This window comes from Maylandia zebra, linkage group LG20 (assembly GCF_041146795.1).
Source record: "Maylandia zebra isolate NMK-2024a linkage group LG20, Mzebra_GT3a, whole genome shotgun sequence".
Taxonomy (NCBI): Eukaryota; Metazoa; Chordata; class Actinopteri; order Cichliformes; family Cichlidae; genus Maylandia; species Maylandia zebra.
In genome coordinates this window covers 2153777-2178048 of record NC_135186.1, presented here as the reverse complement: position 1 = coordinate 2178048, position 24272 = coordinate 2153777, and the positions used below count along the sequence as shown (strand labels likewise).

The 24272-nt window shown below is 39.3% G+C and overlaps 2 protein-coding genes across 2 annotated transcripts; both read left to right on the top strand.

The window, feature by feature from the left end:
* The first annotated feature begins 1313 nt into the window (after positions 1 to 1313).
* On the top strand, positions 1314 to 5388 carry hoxc13a (homeobox C13a). Its single transcript, XM_004558796.2, has 2 exons — positions 1314 to 2135; positions 4228 to 5388. The coding sequence occupies exons 1-2, from the start codon at positions 1484 to 1486 to the stop codon at positions 4482 to 4484; spliced, it is 909 nt and encodes a 302-aa protein (XP_004558853.1). The 5' UTR covers positions 1314 to 1483; the 3' UTR covers positions 4485 to 5388.
* A 6773-nt stretch (positions 5389 to 12161) lies between these two features.
* hoxc12a (homeobox C12a) lies at positions 12162 to 16124 on the top strand. Its single transcript, XM_004558797.4, has 2 exons — positions 12162 to 12777; positions 13861 to 16124. The coding sequence occupies exons 1-2, from the start codon at positions 12189 to 12191 to the stop codon at positions 14097 to 14099; spliced, it is 828 nt and encodes a 275-aa protein (XP_004558854.1). The 5' UTR covers positions 12162 to 12188; the 3' UTR covers positions 14100 to 16124.
* Positions 16125 to 24272: the final 8148 nt, after the last annotated feature.

The following is a 24272-nucleotide window of genomic DNA, read 5'->3' as shown; positions in this document are numbered from 1 at the left end:
AAACTTTTTGAATAGTCTTAAAAATCTAAAGGAAGACGCAGATAAAACAACAGAGGAAGAGTTGTTGGAAGAAATAGGTCCGCATATCTATCATGGAGTATAATTAAATAAGCTCTTTAGCCAAAATACAGTCCAGCTCAAAGCGGCCCTTGTTCTTATTTTCCCCTGGTAGCGTCAGCATCCACTTATAGAGTATGAATGAAGTGCACAGTGAAACGGAAACATCACATGAATTCGCTTAATGGTGACTTTGATTGTCTTCTTGTCGTTGAAACTCACTTTGGGCCTGAGAGTGAATCTTTAAACTAAATATATCCTTACTTAAACATATAACGGATTAAACTCTATAAAAACTAAACGCTATCAGTCAGTATGGGCAATTACGGCATTTATATATTTAAATACCAAAACACTGTTCGCTTATTTTGTAATGACGGCGTCTTACCTGCTATGACTTTCATCTCGTCCTGTGGCGGCTGGTACTGCGGTGCAGTGACTGTCATTCAGCACATTCACGGTTGATAATCCTAAAACTCAGCCTGGTAGGTCTGCATCACATACACACGGCGCGCACACACCCGGCCAACCTGTAGATACTTACTTAATTAAGAACAATATGCTGCAAAAAATAATTACCTCATTCTAAAAAATAACTAAATAAAAGAAAAGAAATACATAAAATGAAATATTATAGTTTTCACAATATCAACATCTTAAATGTAATATTAGTAACATCCTGATTATTCCCTGCTGCAAAAAAACAAAACCAAACAGAATTTCTTCATTATATTGATGTGCGAATTAGTAGAAGATACGGATCTAAATGCGCACTTCTAGGAAGGAGCCTTGATAAGAGGTTTGAATATGCATATATAGTGTCCCACATATACCTAAGACCAGTGTGCGATAATAAAGATTAAGTTGACTACATAATTAAGATTCCATATTACATTATCGTTCTGTAATATTATATATTTTTATATTTCAAACAAAACCCCAGACGCAACATATCCACCACAAAGTAATGGACAGAGATAAGAGTTTGTGTCATATGAAGCTGAAAATACTATTCACAAATGTAAATACAAATATTTTATTTTAATTTTTTCTTTGCACAATGTTATATGCCCTGGCATCTTCAGAAATCGGCTAAACTTCACAGGTTGCTTTCGTTTGCTCCAGATCGTGAACGTATCCAAACTCCCCTTTAAGGGTGTGGGTCTAGGTGATTTAAGCCAATGATATGACTCGGTGTTCTGCAGGAAAAACGGTGACACTTGAGGCAGTGGGTCTTTAAAGGGCTGCTCTGCTCCTGCTCACAAGCTCAATCTCGTAGGACTTGTTAGCGTATCACGTGCCAGATTCTTAATGAAGTGGACACACAAGAGCACTATGTGCGCATGCGCTCGGTGTAAACTGTAGTTGGAAATGAGGTGTCCGTCTTGGAGTAGTCGACTTTTAAAAAGCATCGGCAGCCCGTGATATGACGACTTCGCTAGTTCTGCATCCACGCTGGGCGGACACCTTGATGTACGTTTATGAAAAAAGCCCGAATGAAAACAACCAGAATAAAAGCCAAACAATGGAGGGACTGAGCGGTAATTGCCCTGCGACCCACTGCAGGGACCTGATGTCGCACCCCGCGCTGGGACGACATTCTGGCACCATAGCGACCCACCAGGGCTCCGTCTACTCGGATATTTCCTCCACAGACACTGGCCGACAGTGTCCCGCTTCTCAAACATCATCAAGTGCATCTTTGAGTTACGGTTATCCCTTTGGAAACCCATATTACGGCTGCAGATTATCTCACTCGCACAACGTGAACTTGCAGCAGAAGCCTTGCTCGTACCATCCCGCAGAGAAATATGCCGAGCCCAGCACAGCGCTGCCTACGGAAGAGCTGTCTACCAGGGCGAAAGAGTTTGCCTTCTACCCGAGTTTCGCCAGCTCGTATCAGGCTGTTCCCGGATATCTCGACGTGTCGGTGGTGCCCAGTATCAGTGCCCACCCTGAACCGCGCCACGACGCCTTGATTCCCATGGAGGGCTACCAGCACTGGGCTCTCCCTAATAGCTGGGATGGCTACAAAGAGCCAACACAACCAACTCATATTTGGAAATCACCTTTCCCAGGTATGGAAAAGTATAATGATTTTTAAAGTGTTCCGGCAGATTGGAATTTCTGTAGTAGTCCAGCTGCTTGCAGCATTTTAATACGCATTAGGGCTATTAAAAAGCAGGCAGATAGTTTACTTTGCTTTCGTACTGTGGTCATCTAATTTTATTGTGTTAAAGTCTCCGTATCAACTTACTAATGAGCCACGGGAAACTAAATCTGATGAAAAAACACACAACTGTAAATTCCCATGTCTGTCATCACGTGTAATTTTCCTGCATCTCTCATTTTATGCGGAGATATTCATATGGTTTGAAGTTCAACAAATCCCCATGCATTTCTTTGAAATATGCATAAATTGAAAGTAAATTGGAATTCCACGTTAAGGTGGGTTTTCTGGAGCCCATCCTTTCTGAGTATTTGCTTTTGACAGTCATCTGATGACAATAGTTAAGTTTCGTCACGTAGAACAGAGAGGAACAGCACTGCATACCTTTGCCCCTTGTATGACAATATAGTGGCTTAGCTAGCCTGCTGCGTTTGGATGGTGCCAATAAATCTTAGCGCCCCCGTGGTGCGTCTTTTGCATATATTAGGATTCATTTATAACATTTGCATTACATACAGATCTTTGCATCATGTTGTATAAATGGTTCAAAAAGACGGACAGGCTCACCTTTTACGTTGTTTGCCATCACACAGCATGCCTCATATCAATAGCATGCGCCAGTATGCACTTTACAGAGTGTTTAGGCTACTTTGTTTAGCTTATGACTTTATTATCTTTTTGAAATCTGTAGCTATTTTTAATTTCTGGTAGGGACCCCATTGCTTTTTAAATGTTATAAATGTTACAAGAGCAAGCCACGCAAGCACGGGCACGCAGACAGTTACGCGCGTACACATGTACGAACACACAAGTGCGCGCTGCCTTTCTGTGCTGTTTCAGCCACACACACAGACTGACGTCCTCTCACGCGCATCAACTGATTTTCTTGCAACTAAAAACACATGCAGTGACTCTCATATCCAGTCAGTTATCCTCAATTTAATGACAAGATATAACTGAATGCTTGAGGACAGTGAGTCAAATAATAGGACATAGCTTTAAAATCCTTTAGCTTAAATAATGTGGATTTCCCCCCAATTTCATGTTTAAACAAGAATAGTGTATCGTAACAATCTCTTGCTGCCAATTATAGGGGGCGAAAAACTGCATGTATTACAGCTTGCCAGTATTTGTGTTAAGATTGCCATGCTTGTCCTGTCATGTTTTTGCACGGCTGTTTTGCATTTAGCTTTACTCTTGAAGAAAGAGACTAGTCACAAAAGTTAGGTTAACTTAAAAAAAAAAGAACTACGGGGAATTAACAAAAAAAAGTGAATAGAGTATAAAAAAGAAAATTGCTTTATATTATGAATAAAACTAGAATCTTTCAAGAAAGCCTTTAAAGAAAAGTATAAAATATGTTAAACATGTATAACTTTATTGTAAGAATTAAAAACTTAAAGTTGCCAGCTGTCTTCAAGTTAGATGCCAGATTGTGATTCCTGTGTCTTACTGGTGACTGGTGTGTGGCACACACAACCGGACCAAATATAATTACACTTATCAGTCTTACCCCACAGCTTGATTACATGTCAATGGGAGATTCGTTTAAGATAACAATAACCGCAGTTACGTTGGTCCACAGATTATCAGTGAGATCAGATAAAGTGTTAGTATGAACCATAACTGTCACTTGATATTGAAAGATCATTTACAACAACTGGAAGTTATTCAGTCACCTCTCCACATGTCAGGTGCAGCACACCAGAGATTCTGACTTCCAGAAAATTTTAACTCTGTAGCCCATTCCCGTCACCACACACACACACACACACACACACACACACACACACACACACACACACACACACACACACACACACACACACACACACACACACACTCAAAGAGATTGTATTTTCCTATTTTCACTCCAGTAGAGTCCATCCAAATTTGACCGGCCTTGTCAAACGCAGCATTGCTGGTTTTGTGAAATGAAACATTGTGCTATTTTGCACAGCGACTAATATTTTCCTGGAACTGTTCCTATTTTCTTGCAGATGTTGTGCCATTGCAGCCTGAGGTCAGCAGTTATCGTCGAGGGCGTAAAAAGCGTGTCCCTTACACCAAAATCCAGCTCAAGGAACTGGAGAAAGAGTATGCAGCGAGCAAGTTCATCACCAAAGACAAGAGAAGGCGGATCTCGGCCGCCACCAACCTTTCAGAGCGTCAAGTCACCATCTGGTTCCAAAACCGACGAGTCAAGGAGAAGAAATTTGTCAGTAAATCCAAGAACAGTCATATGCACACCACTTGAATGGATGAGCGACTTTCTTGAAACTGCAAGTCACACTTTCCAAATCATCTTGCCATATATTTACCTCTTCCAATCGTAGTTGAAGAAATTTCTTTTGTATTTTTAATTTAAGTTCCATCATCAACTCCACCGACCACGCAACCAAGGTCTCCGATTTCAATTTAGAGATAATGCTCTAAAAACTGTGAAAATATAAAAATTCACTTCACATTTTGTTTTATAGGAATGTACATATATAAATATATAATATTTAAAACGATATTAGTATTTCAAAGACAAGTATTGTGTGTTTCTTTTCCTGTTTCCTTTTTCTAAGATTTCAAAAGGACTGATGATATTTCAATACTTGCAACTGATCAAAACAGAGGACACGGTTTAATGTCATTTTTGAACTGTAGTCGCCGCATGGACAATGGTTGCGGTGGCGAAAAGACATGCTGAACTTGAGACTTTATCGTCTTCAACAAAAGACTTTCGGAAGAAAGAATAATTTTCTAAATAAAAAAAGGAAAAAGAAAGAAAAAGAAAAAAATGTTACATCTGAATTTCAAAAGCTATGTGTGTGGGATATGTAAAGCCTGGGGTAAAACAAAGGCTGCTATGTCGTTAATCTGTACAGTGCAATGCCTTTCTTATTTAATTCATATTATCTAGTATGGCGGAAATGTAAACTGGAATATCCCCCAAACCTGTATTTTTTCCTTTTATCAGTGAAGGATTCTGTCATGCAACCGGAATGATTGTAAACCATTAAAGTCAGTGAGTATTACACATAAATGCACAATCGTTTCTATCTTGTTTTGACTTCGTTGGTGTAACATTGGAGATGATCACACGCCTTGTACGACGCCTGTAATTTCTACTTTGGTGCAGTATGTGAACTGTTTTGTGGTGTTGAATTACGTACTGATAACGTGTTTCATAAATAAATGATGATTATGAAAATGCTCAAATATCCAAGTCAATCAGCCACCCTCCTCGCAGCATTTCCTTTCGTTTCAAGTTACACCGGTGCTACTAAGTAGCAGAGACCCAGACCTCTATCGCTTTTCCTCTACAACATCCCAGCAACGGATGGGCGAGTCCAGATTTTTATTTCGCACAATACTCGATTAAGAATAACTGGGCAACCTGGAGTCATCTTGTTGGCAAGCAGGGATGATACAGTGATTAGTCACGATTAGTGCGCAACAAGGCATACTGGCACTTGCAAAGTCAGAAAAACATAAATGAATAACTATGCTGGAATTTACTTCTTTCTTCCACAGAGAACTACAATGTTGAGACTTACAGGACCCGTTTATTTACATAGATCAGCTTTGAGAAACGGAGAAATGTGCTCATGAAGTTTGTACCGCAAAATTCCACCGCAATTTCCATCAAAGTTAAAGGCAGTGCATTTTTTTCTGTTATTTAGCATTCGTTCAAGTTTCAGAATAACTGGCATTCAGCGAATCAAATGGCTTATCTACCCGCTCTCACGCGAACATTTAGCGGGTTATTATTTTCAATCCTTATTATTTTCCATCCACAGGTACAAAAGTGTTTTGTTGTGGGTCTAACGGAAACGTAAAAGCCGGCAACCTTTAAGAGGGCAAGAAACATTGTCTTAATTAGACACCATCTGTACTGAGAGTATTTATTCAGAACATATTTTGCTGATTAATATTTTCCAACATACTGACAAAACCTGAGTAGATTTAAAAGGCAAAGCATTTGCTTTGGTAAATGTAGTTTTAGTCCTTCGCTGGATTCGGTGTACAGGCTCGAGCCTGCTGTAATTGCAGTACGGAGTTGTTCCAGGTAAACCTATACACAGGTTGCAGTTGTATTTAAGTTGAGAAGCCATTTCACCCAGCCACACACACACACACACACACACACACACACACACACACACACACACACACACACACACACACACACACACACACACACACACGGTCTATCTGCGTCTTAATAGTAGGTCAATTACGCACTGACGCTAAAAACACAATTCCCCACCAAGGCAACATTATGCAACAAGTCTGTGTGGTTTTGTTTATGTACATGTTTTTTATGTGTTTAAAGAGAAGGTTTTGTTGTATTTTACACGCATCCACTTGTTTCACATGCAGACTTTAGTCATGAATTTCTCAAAGGTAAGTTAGGCTAGGCTACTTGTGCAACAGGAAATGACGGGAGAAGAATAATACGCGGACATAAACGGTTAGACACGAGTGTCCTGAGAATAATTGAAGATGCGGTCAGTTTATTTTAAGCTCCTGGTGACTAGCCCACATCAAGTCTGTGATTAAATGTTTTATCTGAATTAAAACCCAGGTATATGACTCTTCGTGTGAGATGTAAAGCGTGAAAACGGTTTCTGTGCCTTTCTTTAGTCTTAGCATTTTACGTCTGAGGCCTTTCATATTAAATCTAACGTTAAAGCTAATCCCTAAAAAAACAAACAAACAAATCCAACCGAATTGATCATTAGTCTAAGTTTTGCTGTGCACTTTCATTTCTTTATGTGCCAATTTCTGGCGCGCTGTGTCAGACTTGAGGCTCTAAGCCGCCAGATTTCAACTTTTGTTCGTTCGTTTCCTGGATTTTCAGTCCCTGTAGAAAGTTCTGGCTCCTCTAATTTACCCTTGACCATGACTATGCAGTCACTTTGACCTTGACATCACAGCGGATTGTGAATAATAAATAGGGGGTTGGACACCACTGCTGACGGTTTGTTTGTAGGCAAACAAGGTGTTATTTCCCAGTCTAGACAGACGGGCTTAATGACATGCCATAAATACATAAAAAGGGGAAGTGTAGCGATATCCTCTGACCTGCGACTCTGACCATCTCTAAGAGCGGTGCATTAACATTTTGACTCAGTTGTTTTTTTCTTTTCTTTCACCCCCCCTCTTTTTTTAAGAAGTCATCTAAAAGTACTTGTTCTAGCCCGTACCTCCCAAACCACCAATGGTTTCATGCACTCATCATGAGGTGTGTGTGTTATTGACCACGGAGGACAGGTAGAACTTTTGACGCCTCACACCAACATCAGTAACCCTCAGCAAGCAGCCATACTGCCTACACAGCAAGAGGAAATAATTATACGACGTCGCCCACAATAAAACAATTAAAGGTACGGCTGTTTTCTTCCTAATATGGCAGTAGGCCTACATGGACTTTGTTTTAGGACATTTTGTAGCTTTCAAAAAAAAGTACACTGAAAAAACAAAAGTAAGGAAGAATATGCTGTGACAAGCATAACCTTAATTTTTAAATGTGGTTTATTTCTGTCGATGAGCTACACTTCGTACAGCGACGACGTGAACGTTTTCATATGTAAAAATGCACAGCTGTTTATATGTATTTTGTTTCAGAACAAAAGTATGCGCTACGTATTTTTTCTTTAGCTGTGTATTTAAAGTCCGACCAGTAATTTGCCACATAAATTGGCTAATCTACACCAGCAAAATGCAGTGAAACGAGCGGAAAATGCGCTTTAAAACATACGCGTGTATAATGCTGTAACAACCATGTTTTTAAAGCGTTTTACATATACATATATGAAGAACGAGAAATGGTACAGTACATAAACTCATGTGTAAATGTATCAGCGTCGCAATAAGCTACACGGTTCCCCTTTTTTCATCTGCTCAGTTTTAGGCCCAAATCGACATCTATGCCAAATATGTTAAATAGCCAGATTAGTAGTTTATGTGCCAAACGGGGAATTATGCAGCATATTAAACCATACAAAACTGCTTCAAAACTAAAAGAAAAAAGTAGCCCTTGCGTTTTGCTATATGTGGAGGTGTGAAAGCAGCAGGCCACCGTCAGCTATGAAAAAGGGGGCTGATAACCTCTGGTGGTGACCAGAGGAAAATATCAGGAAGTGTTGCAACAGCATTTTTCTTAATGTGTTTTCGTTCATGTCTAGTTTTAGCGCCTGGTTGACATTTTTTCCAGTGCTTTTGACAATATTTGCGGAACACGGAGCTTACCTTTGTTTCATTTTGTCCAATTATTTTAAAGTAAAAAAGATTTTTAAAAAAGGAAAGTTTTCTGTCAGCATTTAAAGTTGAAGCCTGACGTTTAAAGCTGACAGAATGCCATTTTTATCTTAGTTATTTTGCAAGGGCACTGCTGTCTGAATTAAACCTTATATTATACCATCAGTGCAAAATTATTTGATGTCTGTAAATGTGTTATTTGATGTATTCTAGGCATAATATGCTCGATCAATGTAAGACGCAGAAGGCTACCGAGACTTTCAGCGTTTAGTTGTTTTATTTATTTATGCATTTATTTGTTGACCTCACTGGAAAAAAAGGCGACTTCATATTTTTTAAAAGTTGCACACTGTTCAAACATGTTACAAGTGAATTAAATCTTGCTAGGCATACAAGCCAAGTTTTGTTCGAAAATTCATACTCTAATAGTCATAAACAGCCCTAGTTAATTAACACTTTATAGTCAAATTTTTTGATTAAACATTTTACTATACAGGCGCACAGGATACTAAAGTTGTCAAGTTTGGATTAAAAATTAATCCAGCTAATAAAATAAAGAAATCAAAGAAAAAATATTCTTGTCTAACATTTTTTGACAGTTTCTTTCGATACAGCTGAGCACAAAGTGACGGTCAGGTTCAGATATTGATTTCTATAAAGTGAAGCTTTACTATTGATCCTTAGTTTGCGTATTTTAATTTTTAATTTTTACACAACAATTTCCGGGTTAAATTATAATGAATACGTATTCTATTTGGGTTGTTTTTTTAGCTTCCTTAATTTGAAATTCAAAACAATAATAATATCATTTTCCCTCGGAATGATATGCGCTGTTCTTAGAGATATAAGTAGCAGAATTCGTATTTTATCAAAAGAATGCATATAGTTATTTTTGCAAGAAAACCGCATAAAACAGTGTGTTGCTGTAAACAAACAAACAAACAAACAAACCAAAAAAGCTCTTCCAAAACATTTAATCTAAAACGTTACCACTTTGTGGTTCCTTATACTTCCCTTGGTGGTTAGTTTTTCTTGAAGGAGGCTTTTAAGGGGTTGCACATAGCTATAACTGTGGCAACCTGCCTGCCGAGAATCAAAGAGAGAAAAGGGGAAGAAAAGCCCTTTGTTTAGGCTATTGCCCTGTCTGGACAGGGACCAGGGGATTGCACGAGACTGTTTTCAATATCGAGCAGACAGTGTACTAGACAGTGACCTTGACAGTGCTATATGCTTTAAGTTCTTTATTTTAAATAATAGATTTTCGTTATGCTAGAGCACAAGGCCTATAGCCCACGGTCACATATGACATCATCGTCGAGCTAAAGATGCACAGAACAGACGTGCAGTTGTTTGCACGTGAAATCCGGATCTGTGGGATACTTTGGATCAGAGGCGTGGAGAGACGAGGCAAGGAGGCGCAACACATGGCCTCTTTCTCCGAGGTAAAGTGGCGACTTAAGCCTGCACATTACTTAACGCATGGACGTCCGGGACATTTTGTTGTAAACATCACACTGTGCTGTTTTGCTTTTGTCAACTGTTATAATAACATGAGAAGCTGTGAAGTGATAGCGAGGCACCCAAATGCTTTTCATAAGACCGAGGCCTAAGATATTATACTGGATTGATGTTGTGCTGCATTGCGAGACTCCCTAACTAGATGCAAGAATGTGCAGTGATAGGAGAGGCAGTGAGACCAAGGGAGAGAGATAAACCCCGACAGATCCCCAAGAGCTTCTCCAGTTTAAACATTTGATATTTGTTCTTTCTATTTAAGGCTAGAGCGAGGCCCGGTGCCTTTCGGTTAGATTGGATACATGGTCACAAGTTACGGACACAGCTATCAGATATCGGCTGACTTGCAAATCGTTCCCAAACCAGTGTTTAGGTGAATGCTAATGTTCTCACATAACACCTCATTGGCAAATTTCTAATTGGCAACTAGCGACATTCAGCACGCATGTGCAGGCTTCTGTAAGCCGGCGCATTTCTGTTAATGCATAAATTCATAGTGCTGCTGTCAATAAATAAAGGGAATATTAATGTATTTTATATTTGGACCTTTACAACAGATTTTCTTTTCTTGGTGCTATGTTAACAAGGCTGATATTTTTACATTTGTTTTTAATAAGCAACATGGAATTCGGTGCATTATCAAATATACGGATTATATATCTTTAAATTTAATGGAGATATCAACTCTCACAATACATACTGCAGTTTGCTGAACCTCATATCTATTCCTTTATTTTAATGGAGTATTAAAGTTCAACATCAAGTTCATCCCACCTTGTGTCGTGAACTTGAGTAGGCTGACGATGACATAAGTGGGCTATGTTATAGCTATGATTTTTTTTTTAAATATATGTCGTCGGACTTTTTAAACCACCTTGATTGAAATAAGCGGAGACTGGATTATGACAACTTTAGTAATTATATAAATTGATTTTTGGTAGTGGTGGTGGTAGCAAAATTTGAATTTGCAGGGCGATTGCAATAAACTGTTGCTGGACTCGTATAATACTGAAAGAGTTTAAACGACTGTGCAGTCTTCTTAGATTTATTTATTTATTTTCAAGAATAAGAAGCCTGTGTATCCTTGAGGGGAATGCAAAAGCCATGGATCACTTATAAGAATATGTACGAGGATTATGGTCATTTGATGACCACGGACCACATTAGAAATAGTTGGGCCAGCTGTTTGCAGAATACCTAAATCACGTGCATATGATAGTGATTTTTTTAATTATTATTTTTGAAAGAAACTGCACTTTGGCGGACTCTGAAAAGTTTGCGTGTGTGTGTGTGCGTGCGTAAACAGAGCGCTTTTGTCAGAAAATAGGATGACGGTATCACAGAATATCTCATATTTGTTCAGTGTCTTCCGAGCTGCATCCACAAATCAACTAATTAGTACGTTATAAAGCAGAGAGACTCTCGGCTGATTGAATCAGCTAAGGGCCCTCTGATATCTTGTAAAATTCATATAAAAGAATTGTGAGAGGTATAACAATCCCACCAGAGTTTGGCTGCGAACGTTTATTGGTGGTATCTGTTAAAGTTGTTCATGTGAGGTGTACTAGAGAATATTATGTGAAATATACCCTCTTAAAGTAACCTTGTAGAATATCGTCCTCCTTTACAGAGCCAGTGGCTTCAACCTGCTGACCCCGTTACTGTAAATATGAGTAGAGTGCGGCAATGAGCATCAGTCTTTTCTTAAAACAAGCTTGTAAAATTGGGACATCACAGCTTTATATGACACGGAATTCGACCATAATTTGCTAGAAAACAAGATGTCATATGCACCCTCTCCTTCAAGAAAAAATAGTTTTCATAAGAAATAGCATTTAAAAAACTTTTGCCAGCTTATAAAGATATTAAACGAGGCCATGGACAGTTCCACGAGTGTAAAAGGAGAAACAGTCTGGGCTCCTTTTGGACGCGGCGTTGCTCGAGTGAGCAAAAACAAGATTCTACATTTTTAATAAAAGGTTTATAGTATTTTTAAAAAGCATATAAACCTCAGTAATACAGAAGTTAATGTTTTGTTTTGTCTGAGATGGACCAAGTGGGTGGTACCATGTGTAGCAGAACTTAGCCTGGACACGTGGTCTGAGAATGACCAATCAGGCGCTCCTCCAGGTTTAACTACGTTAAATGTCAGATTGCAATAAACTAGAAGCTGTTGGTCGGGCCCGCGGAAATGGGCGAGCATAATCTCCTTAATCCAGGGTTTGTGGGACCTTTGGTAAACATCCACACTGGAGACACATTTTACTTTCCGAATTTTAGAGCCTCAGGGGGACAACTGGCGGGGCTACCGTCTCTCTCGTACCCGAGAAGGGACAACGTTTGCTCCCTCCCGTGGAATCCTTCGGAGCCGTGCAATGGATACTCTCAATCCTACTTTAGCAGCCCCGTGTCTATTAACCCTTCCTTCAATCGGTCGTGTGAAATTACCAGACCAGAGGAAGGCAAATGCTATTACAACAATGGCAACGGGAATAGGGAGACCTGTTCAGGTGGCAGCAGTCTCAAACGAGAGGATAGGGCGAGAGACACATCATCCCTAGCATCTGACCACGGGATGCACAGTGGAATTGGCAGCACGGCTGCCTTTTCTAAATACGATTATGGGACCGAGCAGCTAACGCAAGACCCGCCATCCTGTCAGTCAATGGAGTCCGATTCCAGCTCCTCTCTGCTCAACGAGGGCAGCAAGCCTTCATCCAGCGACACACAGACCCTGGTGTCACCGGGAAGCCATTCCAGCAACATAGCCGCAGGCGGAGGTGAGCGTATTTTGTTTTTAACCACAGTTCTCACAATCGCACCTTCACATTATTTATAAGAAAGAACAGGCTGCGCACAGCGTACATTTACCGTATTAAACCGTCATTAGAGCTCGTTATCTTGATGCACAACATGCAGCTTAGGTTAGCCTGCAGGGTACTTGCGTGGTGTGCAAACGCCACTAGGGGTTGCCCTAAAATACTCCATGCGCCATGTGTGTGTGTACAGTTAGCGATAACCCCCAACAATCCATATCACAAGCAGCGTTTGAGTAAACAATTCAGTTCCGCCTTCTATTTTTTATAGCTCAGGCGAGGTTCTGTTACTTAGACATATAAACGGTTGACTTTGGTCTATTTTGTTCGCACTCACACAGATCAGTGCAGTGATTTAAAGAAGTGAGTCGCTTTGGTTGACTGCATCGAATAGAGACAGTTTTCTTTTTAATGACTCGTAAACCGAATTAATCTCTGTCGCTGTAGACTCAGGAGTCATTTAATATGCTTTGAAAGTCGCAAATAAGTACGGGGTATTTGCAAGCACGGCTCAATTACCACGTTAATGCTGCTTTAACTGCAACAATAAAACTTCCTGTGACACAAACCGCGGTATATTGGTGGGCTCCATAAAGGTGGCTGATTTTTTTTATACGTGGGGAACAAAAATGAAACGAAACTGGACAAGTCCTGATTTACAAATATTGGGATTTGAGTCAGAGACCAAAACAAATTCGTGGTACATGTGCAGGGAATGACAGCTTCCAGGGGCATTCGTTTTCTCAGTTTAAGATAAAGCACAAGCCCCACATCATGGATGTTTAGCAAATCACATCAGCTTACTCCAGCTAAACCAAAATAATACATTTATTTACATATACACATATTTAGAAAAGCGCCTTATCACAATGCTATTTAACAGGTTTGCTCTAACATGGCGCATTGCATACTGACTTAACTAGAGAGGCAACTTGACTTGGACAGCTGATGCCCCAGTAGGTTCCCCATAACCTTGGAGGTGACCGTGATTTTGCAACCGTGGTGACTAATCCACTGTGTGCTCCCCTCCTCTCCCCTCTTCTCCAGGTGCCCCGTGGTACCCGATGCACACTCGGACCAGAAAGAAGCGCAAACCTTATTCCAAGCTTCAGCTGGCTGAGTTAGAAGGTGAATTTATGCTGAACGAATTCATCACCAGGCAGCGGCGGAGGGAACTCTCCGATCGTCTGAACCTCAGTGACCAACAAGTCAAGATCTGGTTCCAGAACCGCAGGATGAAGAAGAAGAGACTCATGCTGAGGGAGCAAGCTTTGGCCTACTTTTAGAGATGCGGCAGAAGGTGAATCGATAGGCAGTAAAAAAGAAAAAGAAAAAAAAAGAGAAGAAAAAGCCAAGCCTTCTACGCTCCCTTAGGTCTTCTTTTAGTGCATGCAACCATCTACCCATCTTTTACATTGCAAGCATTTATTACCCTACTTTATTTCTAATATTTTTATATCAAAGGTGCGGGTTGCAAAAACCCTAAACAAGCCGCTGCCTGGCATCCAAAGCTATACACGTCAGTGAGTCTTCACGTTTTGGTATAATCGCACAGAAAAAGCTGTGAGAATGTGTTTGTGTGCGTGTGTTTTACTTTATTCCGATCTGTCATGACATTAGTGTACGGCCTAAATGTGTCTTTAGTGTAACATCTTTTCGGTTGACACATAGTGACGACATCAGGATTGTTACCGTTTTAGTCAGAGAAAATAAGGCGGGAGAGTCGGCGAGCGCTCGAAATAGGCCTAAAAATAATACTGAAGTCAGACAGGGAAGCCTGACTGGGGCGAATCAGTGCAAAAAGAAATGTCTGAAGTTATGAAGTGATAAAGAAGAATCTCGGTTTCGGTCGCCTTTACCTCCACATGCCATACTTTGTTAGGCAAGAGGAACAACGCCTTTATCTTGTCTCCATAGTTTTCGCCACGTTTATGGGCACGTTCACGGTCACGGGCGGCAGATCTGGAAGTCTGGGAGTCTGCGTGAGGAGGCGAGAACTAAAACCGCAGTGTAATTCATATCAATGTTTTTATGACTGCGCATTGAAAATTGATTGCCATGACTTTGTTCATGTGCAAATAGATTTCTGAAGGTATTTTCCTCTTTCACCCCTACTTTTATTGCTTTTTTACGTGTCTTAACATCAACCACTGAATCCTGCATGGGTTGCGTTTCTTTCGTTTAGTGAGGTCACCGTTAGAAAACGGGTTTGAGCTGCTATAAAAAGTTTAAGTCCAGACTGTACCAGTCAAAAAAAGTGTATTTTACAATGAACTAGCGAGGACCTGTAATGGAAAGATTGAACAGTACTACACAACTGTGTTCAAGGCCAACTCGGTTACAGCGAGGGACCCGCCTAAACTCGCAACAGCGGGAGAATAAGTTGTTTTTTGGGGAAAGCGCATTTCAGAAACTCGGTGCTTATGATTTTTTTTAAATCAATATGTAGAATAAAAAAAAATGTAATCATAGGCTTATGTGTGTGCTCCCTTAATTCAGAGTGAATGCAGTGCATTATCCGTCATGTACAACGAGTAAGCTATAGCAGTGAAATGTTCTCAGCATGTTATTGATGTGAAATAATCATAAGTCATGTTCTGCAGGATACTTTTTCTGTAGGTGACTTTTATATTTTTTCTTCCAAACAAATGCCAACAAACTAAAACTTTTTGGACTCAAACGTCTTCAAAGAATGTATTAGTATTATTATTATTATTATTAGAATTATTATTACTAGAATTATTATTAGAGAGGGAGGACGGTCTATTAGACCTATTAATGTACTTGCTTTTTGCAATGTGCTCAGTGTTGCCCCTTTCTTTACCCTGTACTTGTGTACAACTTTGTTCAATGAAATGACATATGTTGGTATTTGCATCCTATTTGAGGAGGCCTTATCGCTATGTAATAGGCTAGTGCTTTATGTTATTGACCGTCTTGTAACAATATCGCATTCCATAGGCTATAGCCTATTTGTGGTTGTAAGGGCTGGAAATGTAGGCCAAAAGTGTATAGTGTCAAGACTGGTAAGAAATGGTATGTAAGGTTTGTTTAATTTTTTAAAATTTTACAAATGTTTTTATTTTTTTAATATTATTATCATCATCATCATTATTATTATTATTATTGTTTTACCATTCATGACATTTAAAAAAACGACGTTTCAATGTAGTAGTTGTTTATTATCGTTATTTTATGTCACTCCGATTGCATTCCTTTCTTTGCGCTTTTAAGGATTGCTACGTTGTCTTGTAAAAGTAATAATGATATGAATGTATATGCGTAAGGTCTTCAATAAAACACAGTATTGAAAAGGTTACTGGTATTAGCCTGTTATTATGTTGCTTATCTGAATTTTCTGCTTCAACACCAATGATAACTGTGGGGATTATTTTATTGGACGTGACCTGTAACACGGTTTAAAAGCTACACGCGTCCACCACACTGAAATAAAGATTTGAACATTAATAGGACATTTGAAAGCATTTGAAAGAGTGTTTTGTTGGCACATTAATTACACATGCTGTGAAACGTAAGAAAATAGAGCCCACACAGGGGGAGCTTTTTATTTTATTTATTTATTTATTTATTTATTTTATTGTTGCCGCAACAGATGCAAAGGTAGGTTATAGACAAATAGGTAAAAATGCAAAATTGCATCCAGGTGCATATTTTAAACTAACACTGAATATTGTGTTTATAAAGCCTGGGACACAACAACAACTACAAAACACCTAGACTGGTTTAAAGTAAAATTCCCTTTTCCGTCCTTGTGGTTTCTCTTGAAGTTCGACCTAATCAATGTCACTGGTATGCTACAAGCCTATAACGGCGCAGCTAAACACGCAATAGCTCTGTAAAGCAGTAATGGGGTTACACCCCAGTGCTCCATATAGTCGAGCCCTTTGGACTGCCTTTTCCTTGTGTATCCCATCTTCTGCCTTGCAGTGCGGATTTATAAGTGTGATAATTATATATCAAAGTAAAGTTTATTATAACATGCACGCAGACCAAATAAACATTCTTCTCTTAAATGACGTGCACAGTACGCACACACTCCTTTACAATGAACCGTTTCTAAAATCCACAAGGCTCTCCCTACTGGCAAATGAGTGTAAAGCAATGCGCGGCGGTGCAGCGTTGTCCTGTCAGCTATCTAAACATGCAATTGTACGTTTGTCTTCAACAGTTTGCAGTCTGAGTTATGGTGAAGTAGGCTATGTTCACTGGAAACTGCTGTGCTGTCTGCATTTGGAATCAGATGTTGCCATTTCAGTGAACTGTGAACGTCTGCTCCTTGCAGCCGCCTGACTCGAATGACATTCCTGACTTGGTCTGTGCGTGATCAGGCATACATGTACAAATGTAAGATTGCGTGAGCTCATTGCTTGGCACAATCCCCTTGGTGTTCGATTAACTATTGCCTCGGATATTTATGATTTAAGATATATCAGCGAGCTTTTGAAATTTCGAAACGTTTATTTTGAGTTGATAAAAGTCTTGCAGGAGTGTTACCGGAGCTATATCATATTGCTGTTTACGCAAGTAAAAGAAGCTGATATGTGTGTCTGTTTACCTTAATACCGACAACCACCTTCCTTAGTTAGGCGGATCTTAAACCGCAACAAAAGCCTTTCTAGTATTTTCATCAATTCAGAATTATTTTTGTACTTTTATGTGCTACATATGATTTAATAAATATAACGGCTGTACGGTCCTCCGTGAGGTTGTCTGTACACACTGCTTCAAAAACGGCACGATGTATGTGCGGATACGAAAACAAAAATCTAAATGCTGATTTTTTAAGTAACCCTAGTAAATGTAATTAACACTTCTCCAATTGTTTATGGATTTAAATACATGACACTTCAAGGGAAGGCGTAAATGAAAGACACATGCTGGCATCATGTTGATTTTGCTTTGGCCTACCTGATAAAACGGTAGGCCTAAGCAAAATCTACATTTGAAATCGTTTCGATATATCACGGCAACTGAATTTTAATCATTTCTTTACCTTTAAAACAAGAAAGCAGTGCGTAATATTCACATATTTTCCTTTTTACGCAGCGATGACAACACACATGTGTCCGTGTATGTTTTAATGAATACACAGTGCATCATATCCACAAAGCGACGCCAATCTGATGCAAAACATTACTTGTTAAGCGCACCTAGTATTTGTTGCAATAATTAACTAAGACTATGAAATAATGCCAGGCGATCTTAAAGTGGCTTTATTGAATTTGATCACCGAGAGGACGTCGTTCATAACAGCTCCAGCCTTTTCAGGTCATCAAACGCGTTGTTGACCATGAAAGGAGATAAAATTGTATCTTATGTTTGTGCGTTGCCTTGTTAAATTGGTAAGAAGAGAATGGCATACGGAAAAAGCACAATCGTCTTTCTTGCTTTTTGTTTAATCGCAAACCTCCGTGGCCATACTATGTTACAAATATACAAATATATATTTTAGAAGGAGTCAGAAAAACCTGTCATGAAGCGCTGACAACACTGGCAGAAACTCATTAAGGTTCCATGGATCTGCTTCTATAACCCGCAAAAGAACCTATTGACATGAAAACGAGGGCGAGAAGCAATAGATATGAACCAGGATCCATGGTTTGTAACAAACTGCGGTAGATTAACGCTCACTTAACAAAGAAAGAGTAAAGTGCAATTCACAGCGGCAACAATTTGCATTACACCTTAATTCGAATGTATTTTGACAGCTACGTAATTAGACTAAGCACCCAAACAAGTCTACTTTCAGCACAGCGTGAATGCGATTAGTGTCATGACTAAATGACACAAACACTCGTGTGTATTTAGAGGCTAGTTCAATGCGTCATTTGTGAAATGGTTGGATTTTTTTGGGACTCATTAACTTGACAATCAAGCCTTTGAACTGTGTCGAATCAAATGCCGAACACGGAATTTTAACTTGAACTTCAAGCCAGAGTTATCTGTTAATATTATTTATTACTTTTTGTAACTTGTTTATTTAGACAGAGGATCTTTGCTTCACTTTATCATTGCTTGGAAGGTTTTCCACGTCCGGAAACACCAGTTCACGACGCCATTACCTGCCACTCTGTTCTTCTAAGGCTAAAAATGATTACTGCGTAATATCTAATTTTAGTTTGCCTTTACATGTCTTGTCTGCATTCTAAAGTGATCGAATTCCCTTTCTACAAAATGATGAGTTTAAAAAACCAAAAAACAATCAAAGATATGCTTTGCGTTTCCAGACAATCTGGTGATATTTGGCGTTGCAGGGTTTTACAATAGGTCTTTCACAGCTCTTGAGCACTTTTGACTTTGAGACTGGCTAAATCTGTTTATGGCAGCCTGTCTCCGCGTCCCAAAGGTCACTGAGCTTCACAGTGCCCTTCGCAGAGAACTTGTGTGGAGTGTGGTCTACGTCCCCCGTCACCCCACTGTCGTTTATGGTACAAAGCTGGCCTGAGAAATAGAAAGCTCTGTTATTCCTACTAAAGTGTGTGGCAGAGGGGGAGTGTGGAGTGTGTGGACGTGCGTGAGTGTGAATGTGTGTGTTTTAAAGGAGACTGTTAATGTGATAAAGAGAAGATAGGTAGGATGCTCAACGTAAGAGATCTATATCGTTTTACGTCTTTCAGAACTATTATATATTGATTTTGACATGATTTGAAATGAGTTCGCCACTAGCTGCTTTTTTTCTGAAATGCACGCCCGTATCAATTTGTTTTTCAATAGCATCGCGCCTCCAACAGCCCTTAATACGGGGTGTGAAGGTTTCATTGCTCTCTCAAAAGAGCCGAATTCCTTTTAGACCAGTTGTCCCTGGTGTAAAGAAAGGCAAAACATTTCAGAATCGATTGAAATCATTGTAATGTTTCTCGATCAGCCAGTTGTATTATCACGGCAGGGCTTTATGTTATATTTTCGCAATAATATAAAGAATGTAAACATTGTGCACAGCGCTGGTCAGCTCGTGTTTATGCAGTATGGCGCTATATAATGCCGGTATTTTGATTGAACTTTCTTTCTTTTTTCTTGACAAATTGTTTGATTTTCTCTCTGACGAGGACACTTAAGGCGTTTTTAATTGGCATTCCGTATTTTTGATAGAGGACTTGTCTTTCCAAGGGCGACTCTTTCCAAGGGCCTTAAAGTGCCCACTGAAGGTCAAGTATGCAAGCATGGAACTGCATTAACTGTTTCATACATGGTGAAAATTTTTGCGTCACCTGTTCAAGTTTGATCAGCGTTGGTTCAAGTCATGTGTGGTGTAGCTTCAGCTATATTGCCGTCTATTATTTTATATGCATTGGCACGGTGTAAATGTAAGGGCTCCTTAAAAAGCAAACATATATCAGAGCTAACACAACATTAGCACTAAGTTTAAGCAAGTATTTCAAGCATATCTGAGATGACAGCAGGAAACTCGTCGCTTTTAGTTTGGGCATACTGAACCATTTTTCGCAAGACTAACGCAAACAAAACCGACTTTTGACACCCACGCAGAAATCAGCCACCAGTATCTCAGTTTGCATTAACGTTCAAAACTTTATCACGATTACCCTGCTGTATGCGTGGATATGTACATTTTCTCATTTGGGCTTGGTAACATCAGAAAAGATTTGATCAAATATTAAAAACAAAACAAAACAATAACCTCAGGAATTTCCTTGTAACGCTTGAAAAAAAAGAAAAGAAAAGAAAATAGTATAATTATTACACTAAAGTTGAGTTATGTCAAAATATGACGAAACCAAACAAAATGCATTATCTCTAAGTTAGCAAATTCAAAATAAACACATGCGTCACGCTTGGGTCCGTCCAATGCGTAATATCGTAAGCGCGGTAAAAAAAAAAAAAAGGAAAGAAAAGAAAACGTATTTATTCATTTCTTCACCTTTTAAATGCCCCTTCTTATTATGTGATGTGATTTAAAAAAAAAAAGATAATTTAGGTATTTTAGAAGATTAACTCTAGTAAATAGAAGATTCCAGTGCACGCCGAGCCTAAAAATATCCTTCTAAATACATCAGCATGTGACAGACCATAGCCTCAAGTAGGCTCTTCAAATAAAATGCTCTTTATTCTGACTTTTGTAGAATAGTATTAACCGTGAAGCCGAGTGTCCCTCTAGCAAAACACAAATAGAAGCTCACGTTTAGTTCCTCTAGAATTTGTTCAGATAGACTCGCTTCACTGTTCCTCTGCTTAAATGGTTTCCAGGTCTCTCTCTCTTTCTCTCTCTCTGTGCTTTTTAGGGCGTCGAAATAACACATGGGAGCTGAATCCAGTAGTCACTATACTGAGCGATTTCTTGTGATGTGCAATCATTTAATACTTCTAATAAAAAAGAGCGTTAACACATTGTTGTGAAAGCTTTATGTCCTTGTGGTTGAAAGTGAAATACACTCTGGAGATTGCTCTAAATGTAACAGCAACACACAGCCTTATCTTGTCAGCTATTGTTGTCACCACAAACGCTTTACGCTAGGTGCACTCACGAAGATCTTAGTTTAAAAAAAGAAAAAAGAGTGAGAGAGAGAGAGACAAGAAAAACAAGCCTCTTTAGTGTTGCCTGGAACTCATCACAGCTCATACAGGGAAGTTTAACTGCCCGGCTCACATCCAATTAAACTTATCTAGGCCATGAGGGGACAGTAATATGATTACGCAGGCTTCCCACATTTAGCCTTGACTTCAGCTAACTGTAGAGCAGTGTCCTGGTAAACTGCACCCATTGTGTATTTGTGTGTGTGTGTAGCTCTGTGTCTGTGGTGAAACTTGTATCTTTTGGCAATGGCTTTATCGACACTTTGGCGCAACCCCTTTCTTTCTTTCTTTTTTTACAAGAAGGTGACGCCTAGGCTAACAGCTGTAATTTTGGTGCTAGGTAGCAACACATAGCTTAAATTCCTCAGACAGCTAACAGTGCTTTGACAGTGATATTTAAGGGAGTATTAGCAAAGCACCAAACTGAACATTGTGTCTGAAGACTACTGGAACGTGCACTTAAAATGTTTTCATTGTCTGAGTTATTTTTAATTAGAATTATAAGGAGACATATCTGGGATACAGGCCATTTTGCTTTAAAACTCTGCATACGCTTTGCCTGCTCATTTGGTGCAGCCTTATCAAACTTTCCTGGGTCCTACTGCTAGCGGAATTTCTGCTCCGGCTCCCACATCCAGTGAAATAAACACATGGTAAATCCTATTCTTTCACTTTTGTTCCTTGCGCACCAAGGTGAAAGCAGTCAGTGTTTGAACCCACAGGAAGCGGATATTGCCAAGTGATGTACGCTGGCTGGTCATATTTTTCCATATTATGACAATTACCGCAACTTAAATGCAACCAGGAGTGCCATTTTCCATTTGTTTAAATGTAGAAATACTTCAGAGTCCAGAGAAGCCTTTCAGTGTTTCTGTTGTCGAGATCAGCAGCTTTAACCTTTAAATTTTATTAGTGCATCGCTTATTCATACCCTCGCATTACTTATTTATGCCGGGCTATTACGCATCATTGAAATGATTATGATGAAGAAATGAATTGCCAGTATTGTTTTGGACTGTCTGCCTCGATTCTGTTATTGCCCGCTGAAAGGAAAGTTTGGAGTTTTTATTTATTGTTTTTTTATTATTATTATTTATTCTTTATTTCTTGGATGATATTATGATCAGAGCGATGCTCACACAAGGATGCATTTTAAATGTCATAATTCAGAACCCTTATTACAGCCAAGGCCAATTAGTATGGCGGTTTTTCGGGTTTTAGAAATTCAACTTCAAATGCAAGTCTCGGGTTTATTTTTATTATTATTTTTAATCACACAGTCCACTATGTATTTCATAGTGTTAATATTGGCAATGACATTTTGATGCGGGAATTATTATTGTTGCTGCACAGCAGCACAACAGTAATGGAGCAGCATGTGTCAAACATGTGTCCATATAGGCCACAGGGCCAGTGTGTTTACACAAATATTTCCAGAGCTGTCATTGTTAATGAGAAAAACAAAATAAATAAATACAGCAGCCGGGCTTCACGCATCACAAATAAATTCTTATTGTCTTTTTCTTTTTGCTTATCTCAGTATATTTTATTCCGAGTAACTTTGAGTAGATATTTTGCCTCGCAAACGTCCCAAACGCCAGATTTGAAACTTTTATTCCGATATTCGTGGAACAAAAGACCAGATTTCTTAAATATTTCTTAAGTGCGTTTGCCGGCTCGAAGTAAAAAAAAAAAACCCCCAAACATAAATAAAAATTCAAACTGAAATTAATATCGCTGCCTCTTTGTAGAAAGGTTGCACAATATCCACTTCCTGAAATCCAAATTCCTCTCATTCTCAGCGTTTATGGTTTTCTATGGAACAAAGGGATTTAGCGTTACTACAGCCATTCGCAGTTTTATGGTGGACGTAGAGAGGATTTTAGTGGTCAAATTCAAGTGCTGTGTCTGGACAGCTGTCTGCTTTCTTTGTACTTGGATTCAGGATGCATCATGTGAGGCAACCTTTTGTCTGTAGGGGTAGTAAACAAGCTAATGCCATTGCCACGTTTTCACAAATTCGCCTGCAGTGGAATCTCACTTCCAATGCTTGAGGTCGGATGATGTTGCTTCTTCTTCCCATTGCTGTCGGGAATCACCGAAGTCACTAACTTTCTTTGAATTTATATATGTATAGCAACACAGGTGTCCCCGAAGATACTGCAACAGGACGATATTGTGTTATTGGAAAATTGGGTAATAATTTGAGAGTATATTGCAGCGTTTAGGAAGCAGCCTATAATCATAAACAATGGGCCATCATATTAATTTCACCTTGAGATAGTATCAGTTAGTCTATAAAGATTCTGAGATGGCCCTCAACAGTACAATTAAAAGTTTACAATGACGCAGGAAATCACACGCAGGCGCATCTTTTCTCCAAACAATTCATTTTATTGGAATTTTTTTTAAAGTTCGAGGAACACGTCCCTGTCTGTCACGCACGGATGAATGTCGACATCCTGGTGAAAATAAAATAATCAGAGCAGCTTGGACCATCAGCTGGGACTTATTTAATTTTAGAAGGAAACGTCGGATGCACTCCTACTACTCGGTCGATAGGCCTTTAAGTAGCGCAGCGCATTACTGAAAGGACTAATACTTGCTCTGCTCTGCATCTTATAGATACTTATAGAAGGATTTTCATGCCAATAAAGTCCAACCACACCTTTTCCAAACTTATAAATCAGAACATTTTGAAAGTGTAAGCTATTCAACACATTGAATATTCTGAGGAGTGTTGCCAATAACCACTCCAAACTGGAATAATACTAAAGCCAGTCATTTGAGGTACTAATTATTTGTGTGTGTGTGTGTGTGTGTGTGTGTGTGTGTGTGTGTGTGTGTGTGTGTGTGTGTGTGTGTGTGTGTGTGTGTGTGTGTGTGTGTTTATATATTGGGGCACACTT